The sequence below is a fragment of the Zophobas morio genome, unplaced genomic scaffold (assembly GCF_036711695.1).
Source record: "Zophobas morio isolate AGI-343-1 ecotype UQ-CSIRO unplaced genomic scaffold, CSIRO_AGI_Zmor_V1 ptg000031l, whole genome shotgun sequence".
Taxonomy (NCBI): Eukaryota; Metazoa; Arthropoda; class Insecta; order Coleoptera; family Tenebrionidae; genus Zophobas; species Zophobas morio.
This window is the reverse complement of record NW_026972136.1, coordinates 11,004,506-11,023,764: the sequence shown is the minus strand read 5'-3', so window position 1 is coordinate 11,023,764 and position 19,259 is coordinate 11,004,506. Positions and strand designations below refer to the sequence as shown.

Sequence of the window (19,259 nt, the reverse complement as noted above, 5' to 3'; positions counted from 1 at the left end):
GTATGGTAGCTGCTATAAACAAAAATTTTAAAAAGTTCAAAATTTGTTGACCTGTGTTTGTGAACCTACACCAACAATTCCGTTTAGAACAATCCGCGGCTTTCTGTACCGCTTTGCCTAAAAAGGCTTATCGTAGTTCTGCCAAATAAGAAGTTTTCCGTTCTTTTACGCAACATTTCTCCCGTGCTCTGTTCTCTCATCGCATCCTCAAAGCCACCTCAACCATAAAGCCGTCAAAACAAATTTCACCGAATCGGTTTTGTCTTTGTTGTTCGTGCACGAGTCATCGCTGCCCACACCGGCGGCCAAATATGGGCATTCGGTGTGATCCCTCCGGGCGGTATGTGTTCTTGAGATAAGGCCGCGTCTGCATTTAGTTGGTCGCCGCCTGGCGTATCCCTTTTTGCACTCGACGCACGTCTATGCCCATAACCTGCACTTTTGTATTCTTTCCCTTCGAGCGAAATCCAAAACAATGGTGCAGTTTGTTACGATAATAATTTCGTTATGTTGCTGTACAAGCGCCCGTTTATTGTGTGCTTGGCTATTGTTTATGGACATGGCACTACATTCGATAGGCTCTCAAATCAGTGCAATGAAATGTTAAGACTACAAGAGGTTTATTCTTCATTGCAGGTTGCGTTTGCCGGGAGTTGCGACTCGGAAAATTGTTCACTCTTGTAATGGCGAATTAAATTTGAATTAATTTTGAAGTTAAAAACCCTTTGTGCTAATTACGAGGACTAAATACAGTGGGTCCCATTTCTGAATATTAATCAGTAGGTGCAAGAATTAAATTCAGTAAAAAACCTGACGTTAAAGACTTTAAATTGCGGGTAAAAATTTAGTGTTACAACTTACCCCTGTTACAACAAGCCCCTAGTTCCCCTACTAGCCAGCCTTTTTAATTACTAAAGTTCCACATACATTATTATTTAATTTATTTTTCAATTTATCAAAAATATCAAACATGGTCATCTAAGTTATGTTTCTAGACTAATGCAAGCATTAAATTGCCAATATTACTGCAGAACTGTAGACTCTTTTACTTCTCTTCGGTTGAGAAATACAATAGACAATTCTTCTGGCGATTGCGGTATACTGAAATGTGCGTATCTGGAAATAACAACTTCAGTCCTTGTAATCTTGATCCTATTATCTCCGCCTGAGCTTTTGTCAATTCAAATCTCGAGCCAGGTCATTTAATTCTAATTGAGTTGTAAATGAAGTGTGTCTTCTTCAAATGGTAAAAGTTCCTCGTTACTGGTTGATCGTTATGCAGTTGCGCCTTCTCATTCCCAATTAACCTGTTTTTCTTTTAGTATGGATGCTGTAGTGCAGCAAAAAAATTATAAGAATTTGTCTTGATTTTTAATTTGACTTTACTGCCAACATAACAAAAATTGTTCGTATTACAATGGCAGTCGAGAAATCAGCAAACGTGTTACAGATGATTCTTCGATGGTGTTACTCTACTGGCAGATATAACACACACACCACATCTCTACACCCAAAAAACCTGCCGCATATTATACACTCTACCCCGTCTTCGCAAAAAGTTTAACATTTGTCAGGGGCGAATTGACATGAGGGAAAATCGTCAGCTTTAACTAAAAACCGTGTGTTCAGTTTTCGCCACAAAATTTTGTGCTTTTATTTCAACTGAAAATAAAACCCTACATTTCTCGAATTTTGACGATATCTAAATGAGAATCTAAGATTTAAAGTAAGGTCAAAAGTGGAAAAATATAATTAGCCCCGCCCACCCACCCCTACCCCACATTTCAGTTATTTATTTTTTCTGGTCTAAATGAAAGCTGGATCTTATATAGAACAGAAATAAAATTAGTCGTTGTAGAATGAGAAGAACGCGGGTGGGCGAGGCTAGCACTTGCTAAGACGAGACTGATTTTGGCAAATATATAAATACCCTCTGAAGAAAACAGAGGGCGGATGGGGAGGCTAATACTTGTTAAGATAAGACGGATTGCGACAAATAACGTACCGTCTAAGAAAATAGAGGGTACTTCAATAAAAAAATAAAATTCTCTGTGAAAAACACGGGAAAACTGACAATTTGCAACTTTAGCAAACTTAATCACCCTGTATACATAATATTTTAATTTGTTTCCCGTATGTTAAGGCAATGTGACTAAAAATTTTGTGCAAATTTCAGTCTTCCATTTTTAAAGATGGCGGCTCTGAATTTTTAAATATGACAATTTTTTCCTATGAAAACAAATATCTTGTTCTATCTTGTTCTATTTGTCTAGATAGCAAAAAACCAAACTCGTTACGTAAAACACAACTACATTAAAATAATTTAAGACCTTTTTAATGCTATACACCTTTGAAGGCGAAAGATTTTCCAACAGGCTTTACAAAACAATTCGCCATTTTCTATTTGAAAAATGTCTTTGTTTTTCCCTTAACTTGCCTTTTAAAGGCGATTTGACTTTGGGTATTTTTAAAAATTGCACAAAATAATAAGCATTCACGTTCGGTAGAAGTGACTGACAGAAACTTTTCTGTGGTTAAGTTGCAATCTTAAGATCACTAGAAATTTAAGATTGGCATCAGCTGTCTAATTTTCTAATTCAAATGTCAAATCTGAATTGTGTGGAAAAAAACGAAGTTTTTCTAATTTCAACACGCTTCGTTTCTAGAAAATCCTTAAATACAGCGTGGAAACAGTTTCCATAAAAGTAATCACGAGAAAGCTCATTTTAAAGGAAAAGAAACAAGAAATATTTCGTGGTTTTCAAAAAATTGGGTAAAACGGAAACAGTTAAACTGGTGGCAGAAATATTCTCCGTAAAGTTCGCTAGTGTTGTCGAGTGTTTTTCGAATTTTAAAATAATACAGATACAGCGGCGCTTGTGCCGTTAATATTATAATCAGAATCAGAAAGACGACTGCGCAGATTTATATACCTACATGCTTTATTGGTTCCGTTCTACAATTGGTTTTTAAGTTTTATATAATCGTTATTGTTTTGTAAGAGGTAAAACACTTGGCTTTGAAAATAATTGTACATAATACACGTATAAATTTAGGTTTCCGAAGGCGAAGTTTTTCACATTTTAAACACGTTATAGCTGCCAGAATCAAATTTCTAAGGCGGTACCTATCTCCAATTGCGTGATTGTGGTGAAGATTTACTTTTCATTTTCTTGAATGAGACATGGATATACCAGAACGGATCCATGGTGAAATTGTGGATCCATGATGATGACATCAAAGCTTGTCCTCCTAAAAAAACTAGTGAAGGGAAAAGATTCAAAATTTTACATGCGGGTTGCTCTTTGGGCTTTTAGAGGGATGCGATTTTCTCCTTGGTTCAAAAATAGATTCACCAGATTACCACAAAACCATCACATTTTCGATATTTGACCTTTACTTACTTACATGTCACATTTTTGATAGCTACTTTCTGACATTCCAGTAATACATTATACACTAGAACAATTATGTCCGCAGTTACACAGCTTAAAAAAAAAAGTTACCAAATCTAGTTACATCTACCGAACGTGAATTCCTTATACAAGATGATAATAGTTATTTACGTGGCAAGCTTAGTAAATTAGCCTTTACGGGCGAGCCGGAATGTTTGCAGGGCGAGCGACGTAGGAGCGAGCCCTGTAATCCGGTGAGCCCCAGTAAAGGCTAGTTGCAAGCGAGCCGCGTACAACGTTTTACTTCCTCTTGCTGAAAATTCTGAAAATGAACAACTTTGGCATCTCTAGAAATTTTACTTGAAATTACAGTCATAGAAATTATAGTCATTTTTCATAGTTTGCTCCGGTAACTATGGAAAATTGAATTGTTTGAAAATAACGGGACTGTCAATTTGTAAATTCGATTAATAATTTAAATAGTTTAATTTTGTTTCTGAGCTCTGTTAATTGTGAAATTCGATGAAGATGAAGACTTTGAAGGTGATTTTAACGTTAGTATTAGCACAGTATTAGTGAGATTAAGAAAAAGGCCGACGCAGCGAATGTGTTTGATTCCGGTGCTGTCATGACAACGTTTTACAGGCACGGTGCCTGTAAAGCTGCCACGGTAACGCAGGCAGGGTGCGTGTAAAGGCTAATTTACCGAGTTAGTTCAGACGACAGTAAACGAGCTTTAACAAGACAAGAGGAAGTAAACAATTTTTAAAACACTTTTACACTTTTGAACTTGACTTTACGAAAACCCAACACGAACTAATTGATACAGGAAGAGAACTCGAAAAGAAAGTTGTAGGAGGGCTTGGTGTATTTTCTTTGGTGGTTTACGCAGAAAAATAGTTTTCGATTATTGAATTATCGGCAATTTGGTAACGAAATTCCCCCGACTCTTTTACCCAAAACTCAACTGTTACCTTGTTCCCCAGTTCGAATAGAATACTACACTTCTGATTTTCTTTTAAATTTTACAATCTACCCATTTTACAGCAAATAAAATAAGTCAGTGAAATGGAGAAAAGAGATGGAGGGAGGAGAGTTGGTTTACCTTTTTTCTGAAACAGAAACTTCATTTTTGTGACTAGTCTTGATATTGTTCAGTCTTATCTTAGAAAATTCTAGCCCCGCCCACCCGCCCTCGATTTTCATGGAAGGTACATTATTGGTCAAAATCAGTCTTATCTTAGCAATTACTAGCCCCACTCATCCGTCCTTTATTTTATTAGAGGGTATATCATAGGCCAACATCAGTTTTATCTTAGCAAGTACTAGATAAATTTTTTTTACAATTGTATTAGAACCATTAAGAGTGAAAAATCTTAACATGTAGTGAATTTACAAACAACGCAACCAAAAAAAATGTGTTGACGAATAGGTCACAACCTTTCACATTATAAAATCGCTAATTAACTGTTCTTCCACTAATTACACTCTTTGAGCGGGACAGTGGCATCGAATGCAATTTATTTTTGTTTAAACAATTGCACTTTCGTGAAACTACAAACCAAGTTAGACGTACCCTTAATTTTTAACACGTACTCTGTTTTCAGTGTACTCACTAAACAAGAAGTAAGTAGGTTAAGTGATCTTCCTCCTATACGTTCCAACCCTAACTACCAACCCAAAGAGTGACATTGACTAATTTCCTAAAGGCTCTGAACATGGGTCATTGTTTACATTATTAAAATGAATGGCCACTTTTATATTTTCTCGACGTTTCATTACCCCTACAGTACGAAAAAAGTAGTCTACCGTTTCCGGCTGTCTGTGTGTCTGTCTGTCTGGTGTCTGTATCCATTTTTAGACACGTAATCTCCGGAACTGTTGGACCGATTGTTGTCAAATTTTGTATGTGCATTAGAAATGTCATGTAGATGGTTAAGTGCTAAACAAAACTTTGCTAATCGTCCCCACCAACAATTTGATGACATCATTTCAAAGAATTCTATCTTTATTTGATTCAACAGTTATACAACAATATATTACTATACGTGTGGTGTACGAATCCGCTTTGAATTTTTTCCCTAATCGTAACCATTAGGTTGTCTAGTCGATAAAAGTGTGGGTTCGATGCCAAACTTGTCCTTCGTTTTTTTTTCTTTTTCTCTCGCTTATGACGTCATAATATTTTTTTTATTGATCAAATTAAGGAAATGTGAGAATACGCACGTCTTTATATAATAATGATAAAATAGCAATTATAATATTCAGAAGACTTTGTTCTATTGCGGTTTAATTAGTAATTTTAGTCCTCTGTTTTGAGAAGGCTAACTCATTCAAATCAAACTAATTTCTCCGTGACATTCTTTCGATGTATAAACATAAATAAACACTCGAGCTTCAGATTGCTATTACCTAGTGCTGAAGGACATTTTATCCCGTTAGTTAAGTGCTTTAAATATATTTTACATTGTCCGTATGGCGCAGTTTTTTACTTTACAGAGGTTATTTCCAAACGAAAATCGTAAAATAAAATTTTATAATTGTTTTAAAGAACTGGATTTGTCCGATTATACTTCAAGGGCGAAATAGCCTTGGACCAATTTTTCTTAATGCGAAATTCAATTTCTAAATTAAGACACCACGATATTTTTCATTACTAAAAAATTTTACGAAATTTCATATCTTTAATCACTATACTGGGTGATTCAGTTTGGTATTTACATACATTAACCCTTAAAGCTAATGGCACAGGTGTGATACTAAAATTTTATTTAACGTTTTTTGGACTAATGTATAGATCGAACTTAAAAATCAGAAGTTAGGCCTAAGTTAAGTTCATTCTCGGGACTAATGTACTATGAATCAAAATTAATGTAACTTCTTTATTTATTTATATTTTATATATTATTTATACATTAGTCCAAAATCCCGAAAACGAACTTAACTTAAATTATTATTAACTATTATTATTAAATAATTCCCTGAAATGCTGACGTTAGTTTTTTGGTAAGCAGAAATGTGTTGATGTACAGGGTGAGTGACTAAGGGTGCGCTTTTCTATATCCCATTAATTATTATTACAGATGGAAAAACGGCAAAGACCAAAGTTGTACAGTTCTTTGAAGACTAAAATTATTTTTAAGTATGTTTGCAGAGTGTTCTTTTTCAAAGCATAACACACCACTTAGTTTTATTAAATGAAGCACCTGATATATTTTTTCATGATGTCATTAGCCTGTTCCTAGGCTTTGTAACAATAGTTAAGTTTTGATATTCTGATGCGACGTTGCCACGTTATTCCCATTTTCTTGAAATTTTTTGGCAGTGGGAGGGTTCACAAAAAATCATAATTGGTTAATTTGAAAGTCTGTCTTACAATATTTTGTGGAAGGATAAATAAAAAGACGCGATTTGTATAGAGAGTGTTTATAAAAAAGTTTGTCAAACAGAACACCCTGTACTCTATTACTTATCTTATTCTATTTTTTGTTCTCATTCTTCTAACATTTCAATGAAAAAGTAAAAAATCGCAGTAATTATCTACTTTAAATATAGAAAATACTTAAAAAAAGAAATAAAACAAAATGTAGTATGAGTTGTAGTACTAAAATATAGCACGTCCTATTTAAGAACACTGAAATATGGATATTTGAAAATTGCATGCATCTATATCTGTGATTTATTAATCCGCCTCTAGAATTTTTTAAACGTATGCATCTAGGTTTTTAGGAAAAAATCAACATCTTACAAAATTTTACAGTTATTTGGCTTGGACATTATCAAACTCATTGCTTTGTAAATTTTCACATGATTTTAGGTTATCGTGAACATGCTAAAACATTAATCAGAATTTATGTGTTCATCTCTTCCAAAGATTTGATGATGTCATCTCACAATTTTGTTAAGTAAAGTTTGTTTGAAATTTATAGTGTGGCATGCTCCTTTGCTGTGATTTAATACTGTTTCCATATATTTAATGATATGTATTCGAGTTATCGTAAAAAATAAAATCTGTAAAAGCAAATTTTACAGTTGGTCTTATCGTTTCCGAAACAAATTTTTTAAAGGGTGAATTTTGTGAAAATTTAATGTTGGTTGAATGATGCAGAACAAGAAATAGAACTTAGTGATTCATCTTCCCCACAGAAGCAAGAAAATTAAAAAATATTAAATGAGATTTACTTAAAACAGCTTTAAAGTGACGTCATCAATTTGTTCAAAAGATGGGTGAACAATTTTAGAAACGCCAGCGTCCAGGGTTAAATAAGTTACAAATATTTCAATCAGAACTGACCACTTCAATAATTTGTAATCCATTGCCGAACAACGTGCTGCAAAGTGCTCTTTAATCCCAGTTCGCCACCTCTTCACCGCCCATAGCTTAGGTCAGTTTCTGTTTACAATTAGGCCAAACCGCCCCCGGGCCGCCCCAATAAAGCCGAAAATCGATTCGGAATCGCAAACGATCGCCAACAATCCCGGCATTGATTAACAGATTTATAACATAGCAAACATCGCTGCGGCAAATGTGGCAAATTCTGCTTCGACATAAATTTTCCAATAAGCGCAGCTAACAAGGCATCACCGCATTTGACTCGGCGTTCCACTCGGTTTTCTTATAAATCCTGGACTATTAACTACTCAAGAAGCTGCCATCCTCTGAATAGGCTCTCGGCGCGGCAACGGAATTTATTGTCAACTTGTCCCATCATTTGGACGCGCCAGGTGCGGTTTCTGCTTAACAAGATCGGCCTTAACACCTGGTTGTTTATTAATCATCATCCTGCAATAATCCTAAGTAGAAAATTAAATTTAATGCTCTTAGGATAGTTGTATATGTACCCGTTGACGACAAATTTATAGTTTTCAGTGAAACTCTATTTGTATCCTATTTTTCATCTTTTTTAAGTGTCATAAAAATGAACAAGATGCTTTTTTGATCACTCGTTGCGTATAATCCTGTGAGCATTAAATCTAATTCTGTATGGGATTCTGATGTGACACTCAGATCTGCGTGAACTAAGGGTAGCTTAATGCGTTTGTTTTTTCTTTGTAGATATCCTGAATCGAGGCTGGCGAAGTTGTTTAATGGAAGTATACCGATCGTCCTGGACTCCCTCAAACAGCACTACTTTATTGATAGGGACGGGGGCATGTTCAGGCATATATTGAACTTCATGCGAAACTCAAGACTGCTTATACCGGAGAATTTTACGGATCTGGATTTACTTCTGGAAGAGGCGCGATACTTTGATATTGGACGTAAGTGTGCAACAAAAATTAACAGTTTCCCAAGTGATATCATTTTATTACTACTCTACATACAAATTGATACATTAAAAGTCACTAACAGTTGCTGCAGTTTATCAAACCACGTCAGAAATTTATCAAAATGCCTGTATGTGAAGTAGGTTAGAATTTAATTTTGTACAAATCAAACTTTGACCGCCATCAGCACACCGAAATAAAAATTAAACTGCCAAACAGTCAGAGGTGTACCTTTTCCCCTATCCCCACTTCATAATAATAAATTATGCATTAAATTGCAGATATTAAATTTGGCGGTTACACCGAAATGCATAATTAGTTAAAGCTAGAAGTTATTAATTTAATTTTACTTGTTGATCAGCCACCGAGACAACTTCTTGTTCAGTGGATTATAGACCGTAACTTAAAACTTCCGTGTCTTTTAATAAACCATTATTCGACTACTTTAACTTTTTTTTGCGTTAAATGTTGTAACAATCTTGGCAACTTTTATTTAATTCAAGTTTTTAATTATTATTTACAGCGCCGCTTATTTCGCATATTCTTTAAATACTCTTGGAATGCGTTAATGATCTTAAAACCTCCAAAATTGCAGCATTTATCTGCGACGTTTTGTTACTAAATGTCCGCAGATGGAATTACATTTTCAAAATAAAAAAATGCCAGCAACCGGTAGTTCGTTTCACAAGAAGTGCACTTAAGATATTTGTATCAAATATTTTTGATATTTCTCAAATCGTTTCACTTCTCCCAACCGATAATTTTTTTATTATTTATTATCTATATTCATGCTAAAACTAACGCGCTTGTTTAATCAACACTTTTTTATTGGTGATAGATTTGTGGCGCTTAATATTCAGTACTTTTTTTACGAAGATTTCCTGATAAAGCTATCAAATTTACTGTACGGTCAAAAAAAATTGATGGTTTCATTGCCAGGCACAAAATGGATCAGTTTCCGACATAAAAAGACTAATTAGAAAATCATATCTCTTTCGGGTTTTTTTTTTCAAAAAGTCGTTTGAGATTCCTTGTTTAAGTGTGGTGTCAAAAATTCAACATCTTAGTTACGAGCATGATAATTTTTGTATATTTTAAAATAATTAATTGGACTGGATCTTTAAATTTTTTAGCCTTGCTGTTTTTCAACTTTGGAAATATCATTAGATAGAAAAGTCAATAGTTGCTACAGTGTAATATAAAATTAATTTAGTTGGTAAACAAACCACAGTGACACCTGCCGATGCAAAAACCCTTTAGTCTAGAGGCAAAGAACTAACATCTAGAAAGATCTATTCTTTGTTATTCTCCGGTTGTTGGCAAACAGGAAAAGAGTTAACTAATTTCAATTTGATTGATGGATTCTTTAAATGAAAGTTGAACTGAAATTCTCATTATGGCTGCATGTTTTTATAAATCAGAGCTCAGCAGGAAGTATGTGATTTATTTAATAAGAAGTATCCGAATGATTTGCCAAATAGTCCAAAGCAAGTGAGACGATTGCAGAAAATACGTACATTAACGCTCTACCAAAGTAGTAGAAGAGGATTTATATATCTGTATTTATTATTATTACTGTCGTCGCCATTGATCAATTACAGACTAATTTATTACACAAATATTGATTATTCCTGGCTCTTACTATAACCAGTAGCAACTGCCATTGTTACTACCTTTAGAAAAGGATGAACTTGATGTTCATTAACAATAATGAACAAACACAGCATGTACTTACTCTCCAGGAGTCAACAAATAGCGTAGGTCAGATATATGAATTACAAATATGTCAATAGTACGGTCTTCAACTAAGTAGTGACTAATCATGTTATTTGCGGATGATATTGTCAAAGCATTTGTTCTAGCCGTTTCCAAGTGGAGTGTGTTTATGTCTTCTGCTATTAAAACAATAAAAAATAAATGACTAGTCAACATTTATCTCTATTGATTTGCATATTGCTTCTGTATTTCTACAGTTTTTCAAAGTTATTATTGGCTGATCAATTTTCAAATCATCCGCATATAATAGACAAGGAATGACTAACTCTGACGTAAAAGAAACGATCTGCTAGAAGAGAGACATCCACTTCATGAAATTACCCTTAATATCTAATTCGTTCAGTATATGTATTAATCTTGAATGAGGAACTTTGTCGAATGTCTTTTGACAATCTATAAAAATACCATCAAGGGAATCGCTGCAGTTAATAGCTTTTTTTTTCGGGGTGAATAAACAGATACATTTTAATTAGAGACATTATATATTATGCTTTTTTTTTCTTATTATACGTAGTCATCTGTTTTAAATTTTGGTTGTGAAAAGATGACTACGTATATTAAGAAAAAAAAAGGTAAAATATAAGCCCCACCCACCCACCCTGTCTCAGTTGTGATGATTTTTTTATTCGCCGTGAGCCAAGAGGGCTCACAACAAGCTTTAAATTTTACATGTTTGATTCAGAATTGGCCCTTATGTGTATTAAAAATTAAAGCTAGATTGGAACCAAGGTGAATGGATGGGGCTTATCTTTTGGCTTTCTTTTTTACCTAATACATATAGTTTGCTTTAGACAACACGATTAATCAAGAACATGATTCACATAGCAATTTCTAGTAGGAAAACAAGGATTTTGCTATTAAAAGCTTCGCCCCACGACTTACGACGGGTAAAAAAAATCATCACGATTGAGATAGGGTGGGTGGGTGGGGCTTATATTATGCCTTTTTTTTCTTAATACAAGTAGTCGTCTGTTTTAAATTTTTGTTGTGGAAAGATGACTACGTATATTAAGAAAAAAAAAGCAAAATATAAGCCCCACCCATCCGCCCTCTCTCAGTTGTGATGATTTATTTTATTCGTCGTGGGCCAAGAGGGCGGAGCTTAATTGCAGAATCTTTAATTCTCTACAAGAAATTACCATGTAAGACATGTTTTTGAGCATCGTGTTATTCAAAAATTATTATAGGGGCAATTCTGAATCAAACCTGTTAAATTTAAAGGGTGTTAAATTGCAAATTTCCATAGTAACAAATTAAATTCGTAATTCTGATTGGCACTTTATTTTTTAACAACCTTAAAATTTTACATGTTTCATTCAGAATTGGCCCTTATGTATATTAAAAATTAAAACTAGTTTGGGATCAAGGTGGATAGGTAGGGATTATCTTTTGGCCTTCTTTTACTTAATACTTTAGTTTGCTTTAAACGACACAATTACTCAAGAACATGATTCACATAGCAATTTCTAGCAAAAGAAGGATTTTGCAATTAAGCTCCGCCCCACGACTTACGACACGTAAAAAAAATCATGATGATTGAGATAGGGTGGGTGGGCGCAGGTTATACTGTGAGGTTTTTTTTTTCTCTGGACATAGGATAATTAATGTTAAGTTGGTTGCATACCTGCTTGTAATGGATTGACTTGGACTTTTAAAAACTGAACATAAAATCTGATCGAGATTTTGGGTTATGTCAAAGATATTGCCATTATTGACCTTTGGCACTGTCTTCATGTTAAGGTATTGTAATAAGTACAAGTTTAAAGAACAGAAAATTTACGTTATTGACCTTTTTAAAACAATTTCGTCAAAAATTTTAATGCAAATGTCATGTAAATGTCATCGTTGACATGGCCTACTCGCCTACTCATGAATTATTACGAATCTAATGTTCAATTTTTAAAAGTCCAAATTAATCCATTGGAGGATGAATATGCAACCCAATATACATAAATTATCCTATGTTCAGAAAAAAAAAACCTCGCGGTATAGAATGCCTTTTTTTCTTAATATACGCAATCATCCGATTTAAATTTTTGTTGTGAAAACATGACTACGTATACCCCACTTAGGTATGCAAATTTCGACCCATTTTCGAACATTTTCGAAATTTAACTAAATACATTTTCTCGTATATTTCGGGCCGCAGAACTAATTTCCGGCCTCATTTCTTCGATAACTCGAACCGTTTTTCCAGAATCGCGTTTTTGAATTATCGCAATTTTTAAAAATTTCAAAAAATTCGAATTTCACTTGAAAAATTTTTAAAATTTTGCACCCACTTTTCACGTTTATTTGAATAAATGTCAGGACCGCCATTTCGGATTCTTAATTAGCGGAAGCTTATGTACAATTTGACACCAAATTTCGGTGAATTAAACCCAGTTGAACTAGTTTTTTTGTAAAAAATTTTGAAAATTTTTCACATTTATTTGAATAGATGCCATGATGGCGATTTCAGATTCGTAATTAGCGGAGGATTACTTACAATTTGAAGTCAATTTTTGGCCAGTTGAAGTCATTGTAACCAATTTTTTGGAAACATTTTTCACGTTTATTCAACTAGATATCTAGATGCTTAGATCATATAATAAATAGATACCAATACTCAAATTGGAAGCTGTGGCTAGACATGAAGCTATCTGTTGTCGTTTTCTACGTCAAGAGGAGTAGTATAATGCTATCCTTGTGTGATCACCACATCTTCATCTTTGTTATATGCATTTCATCTGTATATGTCTATTTCACTTCCATCCTTGCACCGCACCAGCGCAACAAATCGCTTTTGACAGATGTTTCTTCTAACCTCTCTTTCGAGTTCTTGTACGAGAAACAATTTTAGAATTTAGAACAAAGATCCTATTTCAAGTGATGTAATCATAACGGATCACAATTGCTGCCCAATAATTTACTATTCCTTTCGTTATCTCCTGTGAATTATTTATAAAATCAAGCTGTCAACATCTTTCGTACGAAGTTAGTTCAGACATACTTCCTAAAATTTAGGCGCGCAAAATTCAAATAGTGATCAGGCAAGGATAGCTTCATTGCAATCCCTCCATGCACAAGAGAGACGTGTGACAGGAGGATGTCGTCACAGGCTCTCCAAGGGAAAGAATACGGCGTGTTGGTATCTATTTATTATATGATCTAAATCTAGATGTCCATTTCGGATTCGTAATTATCAGAAAATTATCTATAATTTACATCAATTCTCGGTCGATTGAACCTATTTTAACTATTTTTCACCTACTTGAAGATTAAATCAATAATTAAGAGGATTAACAATTTTTTATTTTTCCAATCATTCAAAAAAATAACAAAAAATCCTTTTTGGTCAACTTCAATCTTCTGCAGCATTAGTTCATCGATAATTCGTAATCCAAAATTACCCAAAGAAAGTATGACAAATTTTGAGGTATACTAATAATTTTGTTTTGATCAAGATAATTTGAAAACGAGTCGATAACCTTAAAACGTTTGCAAGCTTTCAGACCATCCGGTTTTGTTAGTTTTTTTTGTTTTTGAAAATCTGAATGCCTAGAAGAAAAAGTCAAGGTGGATTCATAAACCACAAATAGAGGATTATGTTATTTTATAAAATACTAAGTTTTTTGTATTTTGATTAAAATTGTTGATGAGGTTGATCAGACAAATGTTGTTTACATCTCGGGAAGTAAAAATAATAATAAACTCGATATTTATTTTGTTCATTTTGGGCTTTACCTAACACTAAGCTAATACATTCCCGCGAATGATGTCAAAACTCGCAAACCCGAGCTCACCTCACATCGCTTGATTGCCCGCCATTACCATCCACTTTGTGTCCTCATCACGTCTAATTTATCAATTTTCCAATTTCCAGCCATGATTCGGCAACTCGAGCAGCTCAAGAAAGACCGAATAAAGAACGGCGTCCTCTCCCCCGGCGGCAACTCGCTGAAATCCGGCGGCAGCTTCGGCCGCTCCCACGGCGCCTCCTCGGAGAACTCGCGCCAGCTCGGCCAAGACAGCTACGAGTGCGTCGCCCTGCACGTCAGCCCCGACCTCGGTGAGCGCATCATGCTGTCCGGCGACCGGTCCCTCCTCGACGAGGTGTTCCCCGAGACCAACCAGGCCATGATGGACGCCCGCTCCGGCGTGGCCTGGAACCAGCAGGACGTGCACCACGTGATCCGGTTCCCCCTGAACGGCTACTGCAAGCTGAACTCGGTCCAGGTGATAACCAGGCTGCTCAACGCCGGCTTCAAGCTGGCGGCGAGCAACGGGGGCGGCGTCGAGGGGCAGCAGTTCTCCGAGTACCTGTTCATAAGGAAGATCCTACCCGGCTGACGGGATACCATCGCACTTGTCGACAATCAGCGTTCGTGACGCAACAAATGGTTTATTTATGTTCGAGTTAGTTGTAATTTATCATCCTATTGTCGAGATATGCCTTACTTTAGTTTGGAAGATGATCTAATTGTTAATACGTTTGTTTGCTAGTGGTTAAGTTTAATACTATGTAAATAATTATATTAATATTGTATTTTTTCTTGTTCATGGGTTGAGCATTTTTTTCGCTGATCTCATTAGATCTATTCGGCTGTGATCCGTTTAAGAATACAGTGACGACTGGATGCTACGGCAGCTGGCGGATCGACCATTATACTGTTGTAAAGTGTGCTACTTCACAATAAATATTAACTATTAATAACTATAGTTATTTCTTGTTGGGTTTGTTCTTGAGATCCTTACTAAATAAACGGTTACCCCTTTTAGAAAAATATACAGATCCTTGTTTGTACCGTTCCTAAACTGTACACCTACACACTCTCAAAGCTTTTTATCAAATTCTACTAATAACTTATCATAAGAAATTGTTTTCTCACCTAGTTTGTCATATTTAAGAAATCGTCACCAATTTGTTAAATTAAGTACATAATATCACGCTACATCGTCCAGTATACTACAAGGATCTCGTCTGGATCCGGTTCTCTTCTATTTATCTACCAATGACGTAACAAATGTGATCAAATGTCTACGACTGCAGATTGCACGAACATGTTTAAACCAGTTTCAAGTAATTTTTGGTTCTATATTGCAGTCAAGCAGCATTCTCAATGAGAAAACCAAATTCTTACTAGTGTTTCATTTCGGGTATATTGCTAGAAAATGGTACTAAAATTTACGGCAGTTAAGGCTACCTTAATATATTAAGCTTATTAGGACTTCTAAAGAGCCAATCAGTATCGTTTCCACAACTGTGTGTATCTACATAGGACTTCTTTTCATAAGAGTCTGTCAATGACTTTAATATCATTTTACTAACCATAGTTATTAGTACTAGGATAGCGTTAGCCATTGTGATAGTCATCAAACGTAGATAGTTGATGATAACTGTAATCACAACCCCAAATATTCAAAATTAGAATATTAATTTCAAAAATAGTTCTGAGTAAATAGTTTATCTTGGTCTATGTTTTTAAATAAACACTCAGAAATGTACAGGGTAATATGGCCTGATGATATTAAAATTACAAACACTTATTAGTATTACTGTTAACGAATGTATACATTACAATCAAAAACAGAGTTAAATCAAATAATACAGTTACAGTGATATTAGCGATTATTTTTTACACAAGGAATTCTATCCGATAAGATCTGATCACATTTCACGAAGGAATTAAAGCGTTATAATCATCACCATTCACCAGTAGCATAATCATCATCATCATCACTGTCAAGATCTGCCTCAAGATTTAAGTGACATCCGCACAGATCAGTGATCAGCTTTCATCACAAGCGTCCAAAAACTGACTAGTTTTCTGTTTACAAACAATGTTTTGGTGTATCTAGTTTGCACATTTTTCGACATGTCTTTATGATTTTCACTTTTTGGGTACAGGAATAATAAATAACACCACTAGTGTACCTACAATACTGTCAACTCAAATTTCAGATAACAGTTGTGGAGACTTCTTTTTTAGGATATCTGTAATATATCAATCGGATATCGAAAAAAAGTCCTCTAGTAGGCCATGAAATTTATTTGCTAAATAATGTTGTCGGCATTGCAGCAATTTGACAGTTTATTATTATAATTATTAGACAGTTTTTGTCTGTGTTTGTGTTGACAAAAATTTTTTTTTTGACATTAAATTATAAAGGTTGATAGACGGCTTTTTTCGATCGTAGGATATAATATAGCGTTCTCGAGCTAAAGGTTTGTCAATTTTTGTATTGGTTTATTAGTGCAGGTACTGTTCCCACCTTCTCGTTTTTGTTTATTACCAACGCGAATTTTTCTTCTGATTTAGTATGGCATGTATTCGTGATTTTCAGTAATTTTTCAATATTAACTATTAAATTAATGTCTTCATATAATTTTATAGTAGAAATCTCGTTGCTTAAAGAGTATTCAATTTTTTGGTGGATCATAACGTATATTTTAAGCAAGACGCCTTTATCACAACAGTGGTGTCCCTTGAAGCTGCTAATAAAGTTGTTCTATTATTGACGTTGGAACAAAGGTTAAGTAAAATGCTAACCAAGTTATTTATTTGTGACAAACCTCGCTTAAAACAATTTTATTATTTTTCAGAATGATTCGTTTTGTCAATCCGTTCATCACCGAAATTTTTCCTTTCCAATCATGTTGTCTTGAATATTTTTTGTAGATTTGGGGTTTGAATGGGGCTATAATATCGTTAAAATGTGTTAAAATATTGTTACGTTGATCGGTGATTGTAAAAACACAGCAATTATGTACACAATAATTCCGACTGGAATGGATTTGGCTAGACTCTAATTTCCCTACTATCCGGACTTCACTCGTTTGTTCAGACTGACTTGTTCCCGAAGGTGGCCTCTATTTAAACCCATACATAAATTTCTAGATGTATTGCAATCGAGGTCTTTCTGGAATACCCATCGCGACCTCCGCTTCCAGGCTTTTCGTTAGCGGACACCACTCGTCCGCCGTCACCGACGATGAGTAGAAAGCTCTCGACGGTCCATAGTTGTCGTACCGGGGCGGCGTATGGATTTATGTAGATGGTAAAACGCTAACCAAAACTTGTCTGATCATCCCCATACTCTTGTACTTGTGGTTTATGAATTCGCCTTGAAAGAGTCTTTTATCCAAATTTTCACAAAAACAGCTAGGAGTATTTAAATCTGGAATAAAATATTGAATAAAAAATTAGTTGCAGGTTATTTTAATAGAACTTCTCTTGCCCTCGAAGTCTAGTCCGACAAATCCCATTTCTTTAAAATTATAAAATTTGATTTTGCCATTTTCGTTTTGTGATAACGTGTATAAACTAAAAACCCGTGCCGTAGTTCACACTTCCGTAGTCCCTGTGTCACGGGGGCACACAAATGTGGACAATATGAAATATTTTCAAAGCAAATAACAAACGAGAAAAATGTAGATATTCTTAGTTTCTCAGTACATTCTTAACTTCGACTGTTTAGGTTTATACTTCCAAAGAATTCGACTATTAGCACCTTCAGATTACAAGTGTCAGTGATTAAAAAAATGAAAATTGTTTAATTTTGTCTCTTCAAGGCAGAGAAGAGGACTGATTAATTAATTAACCACACTCAGTTTTTTGCCCAAAACACTCTTAATTTTAAACGTTTTTTCGTCAGAATTGTAAGATGATTTTTGAAAGATCATTTTTTGTCATTATGCTTGCTTTTTAATTTTAAAATGTTTACAAGATTTCAGACCATTCGGGTTTGTAATTTCAAAGTTAAATTATAAAATACAGTTTTGAATTTTTTCTCAAAAATCTAGATGTCTAAGGTATCACTTTTTTTGAAGATATGAAACCAAAAATTTTAATTAACAATTTACCATGCTTGCGATGACGTTAAAAGGCTTGCCAGTTTTCAGAACACTCGGTCTTGCAGTCTCAAAGTTAAATTGTAAAATGTTGTTATACAATTTTGCTTTTTTTCTTAAAAATCTGGATCTCTAGGATAAAAACTTGGACAGATTCATAAACCACATGTGCAGGAGTATCTTATTTTATAAAATTTAAATATTTACTAAAATAAAATTTGGTGATGACGTCATCCTATTGTTGGTGGGGAAGATTAGACAAATTTTGGTTAATCTACACGATATTCCTAGTACATATATAAATTTTGACAACAATGGGTCTAGTAGTTTCGGAGATTAAAAATACGGACAGACGGTAAACAGACAGGCAGACAAACAGAAACGGGCAGTGGCGGCTCGTCAGATGAGGCAAGTGAGGCGGCGCCTCACAGCATATATCTTAAGAACAGATTGACTTAATTTATAATTAAAAAAGAGTTTTCAATGCATTTTTAGTTACAAAAATATGTTGAAATGGGAAATCTGTACAAGATTTTGTATTTTTACGCTTCCTGCTGACATTTTCCGTTGAATACCGTACGATTTATGCCCCTAGTTCTTTAACTGAAGCGGCCAGAACGTCGCTTCACTTGAACCAGCGAAGGCCAATCACAGACACGGATTTCCATGGCTCAGCTCCTATACTCCTATACATGCGTACGCTCGGAACTGAGGCGATATCTTCGGTGCTTCTCGGCCAATTTCGGCGTACTCATTAAACCATTTTTCCATTTATTTTACAGAACAGCAGGGTTGCGGGGTGCGTGGGTAATTAGCATAGACGTGAATAAAAACCCACGTGTTGGTGTTTTGTGTTATATTCTCTTTCATAGGTACAGGTGAGTGAAAAATGAATCCCGAGTACGATATCGTCGTGTTGCTTCTTGAAACGCCGTTTTCACGGCGAATCGAGTTACAACGTCGGCAAATTTTGCTAAATATCGAGC

General features: G+C 34.8%; 1 protein-coding gene across 1 annotated transcript in view; it reads left to right on the top strand.

Annotated features, from left to right (window-relative positions):
• Positions 1 to 15,140, top strand: part of LOC135139306 (BTB/POZ domain-containing protein Tiwaz) — a 161,645-nt gene extending 146,505 nt beyond the window's left edge. Inside the window, exons 4-5 of the mRNA XM_064069495.1 lie at positions 8,452 to 8,657; positions 14,305 to 15,140. Of these exons, the coding sequence (XP_063925565.1) occupies positions 8,452 to 8,657; positions 14,305 to 14,771 (673 nt within the window). The 3' untranslated portion in view covers positions 14,772 to 15,140. The remainder of the gene's footprint in view (positions 1 to 8,451; positions 8,658 to 14,304) is intronic.
• The last annotated feature ends 4,119 nt before the right edge of the window (positions 15,141 to 19,259 follow it).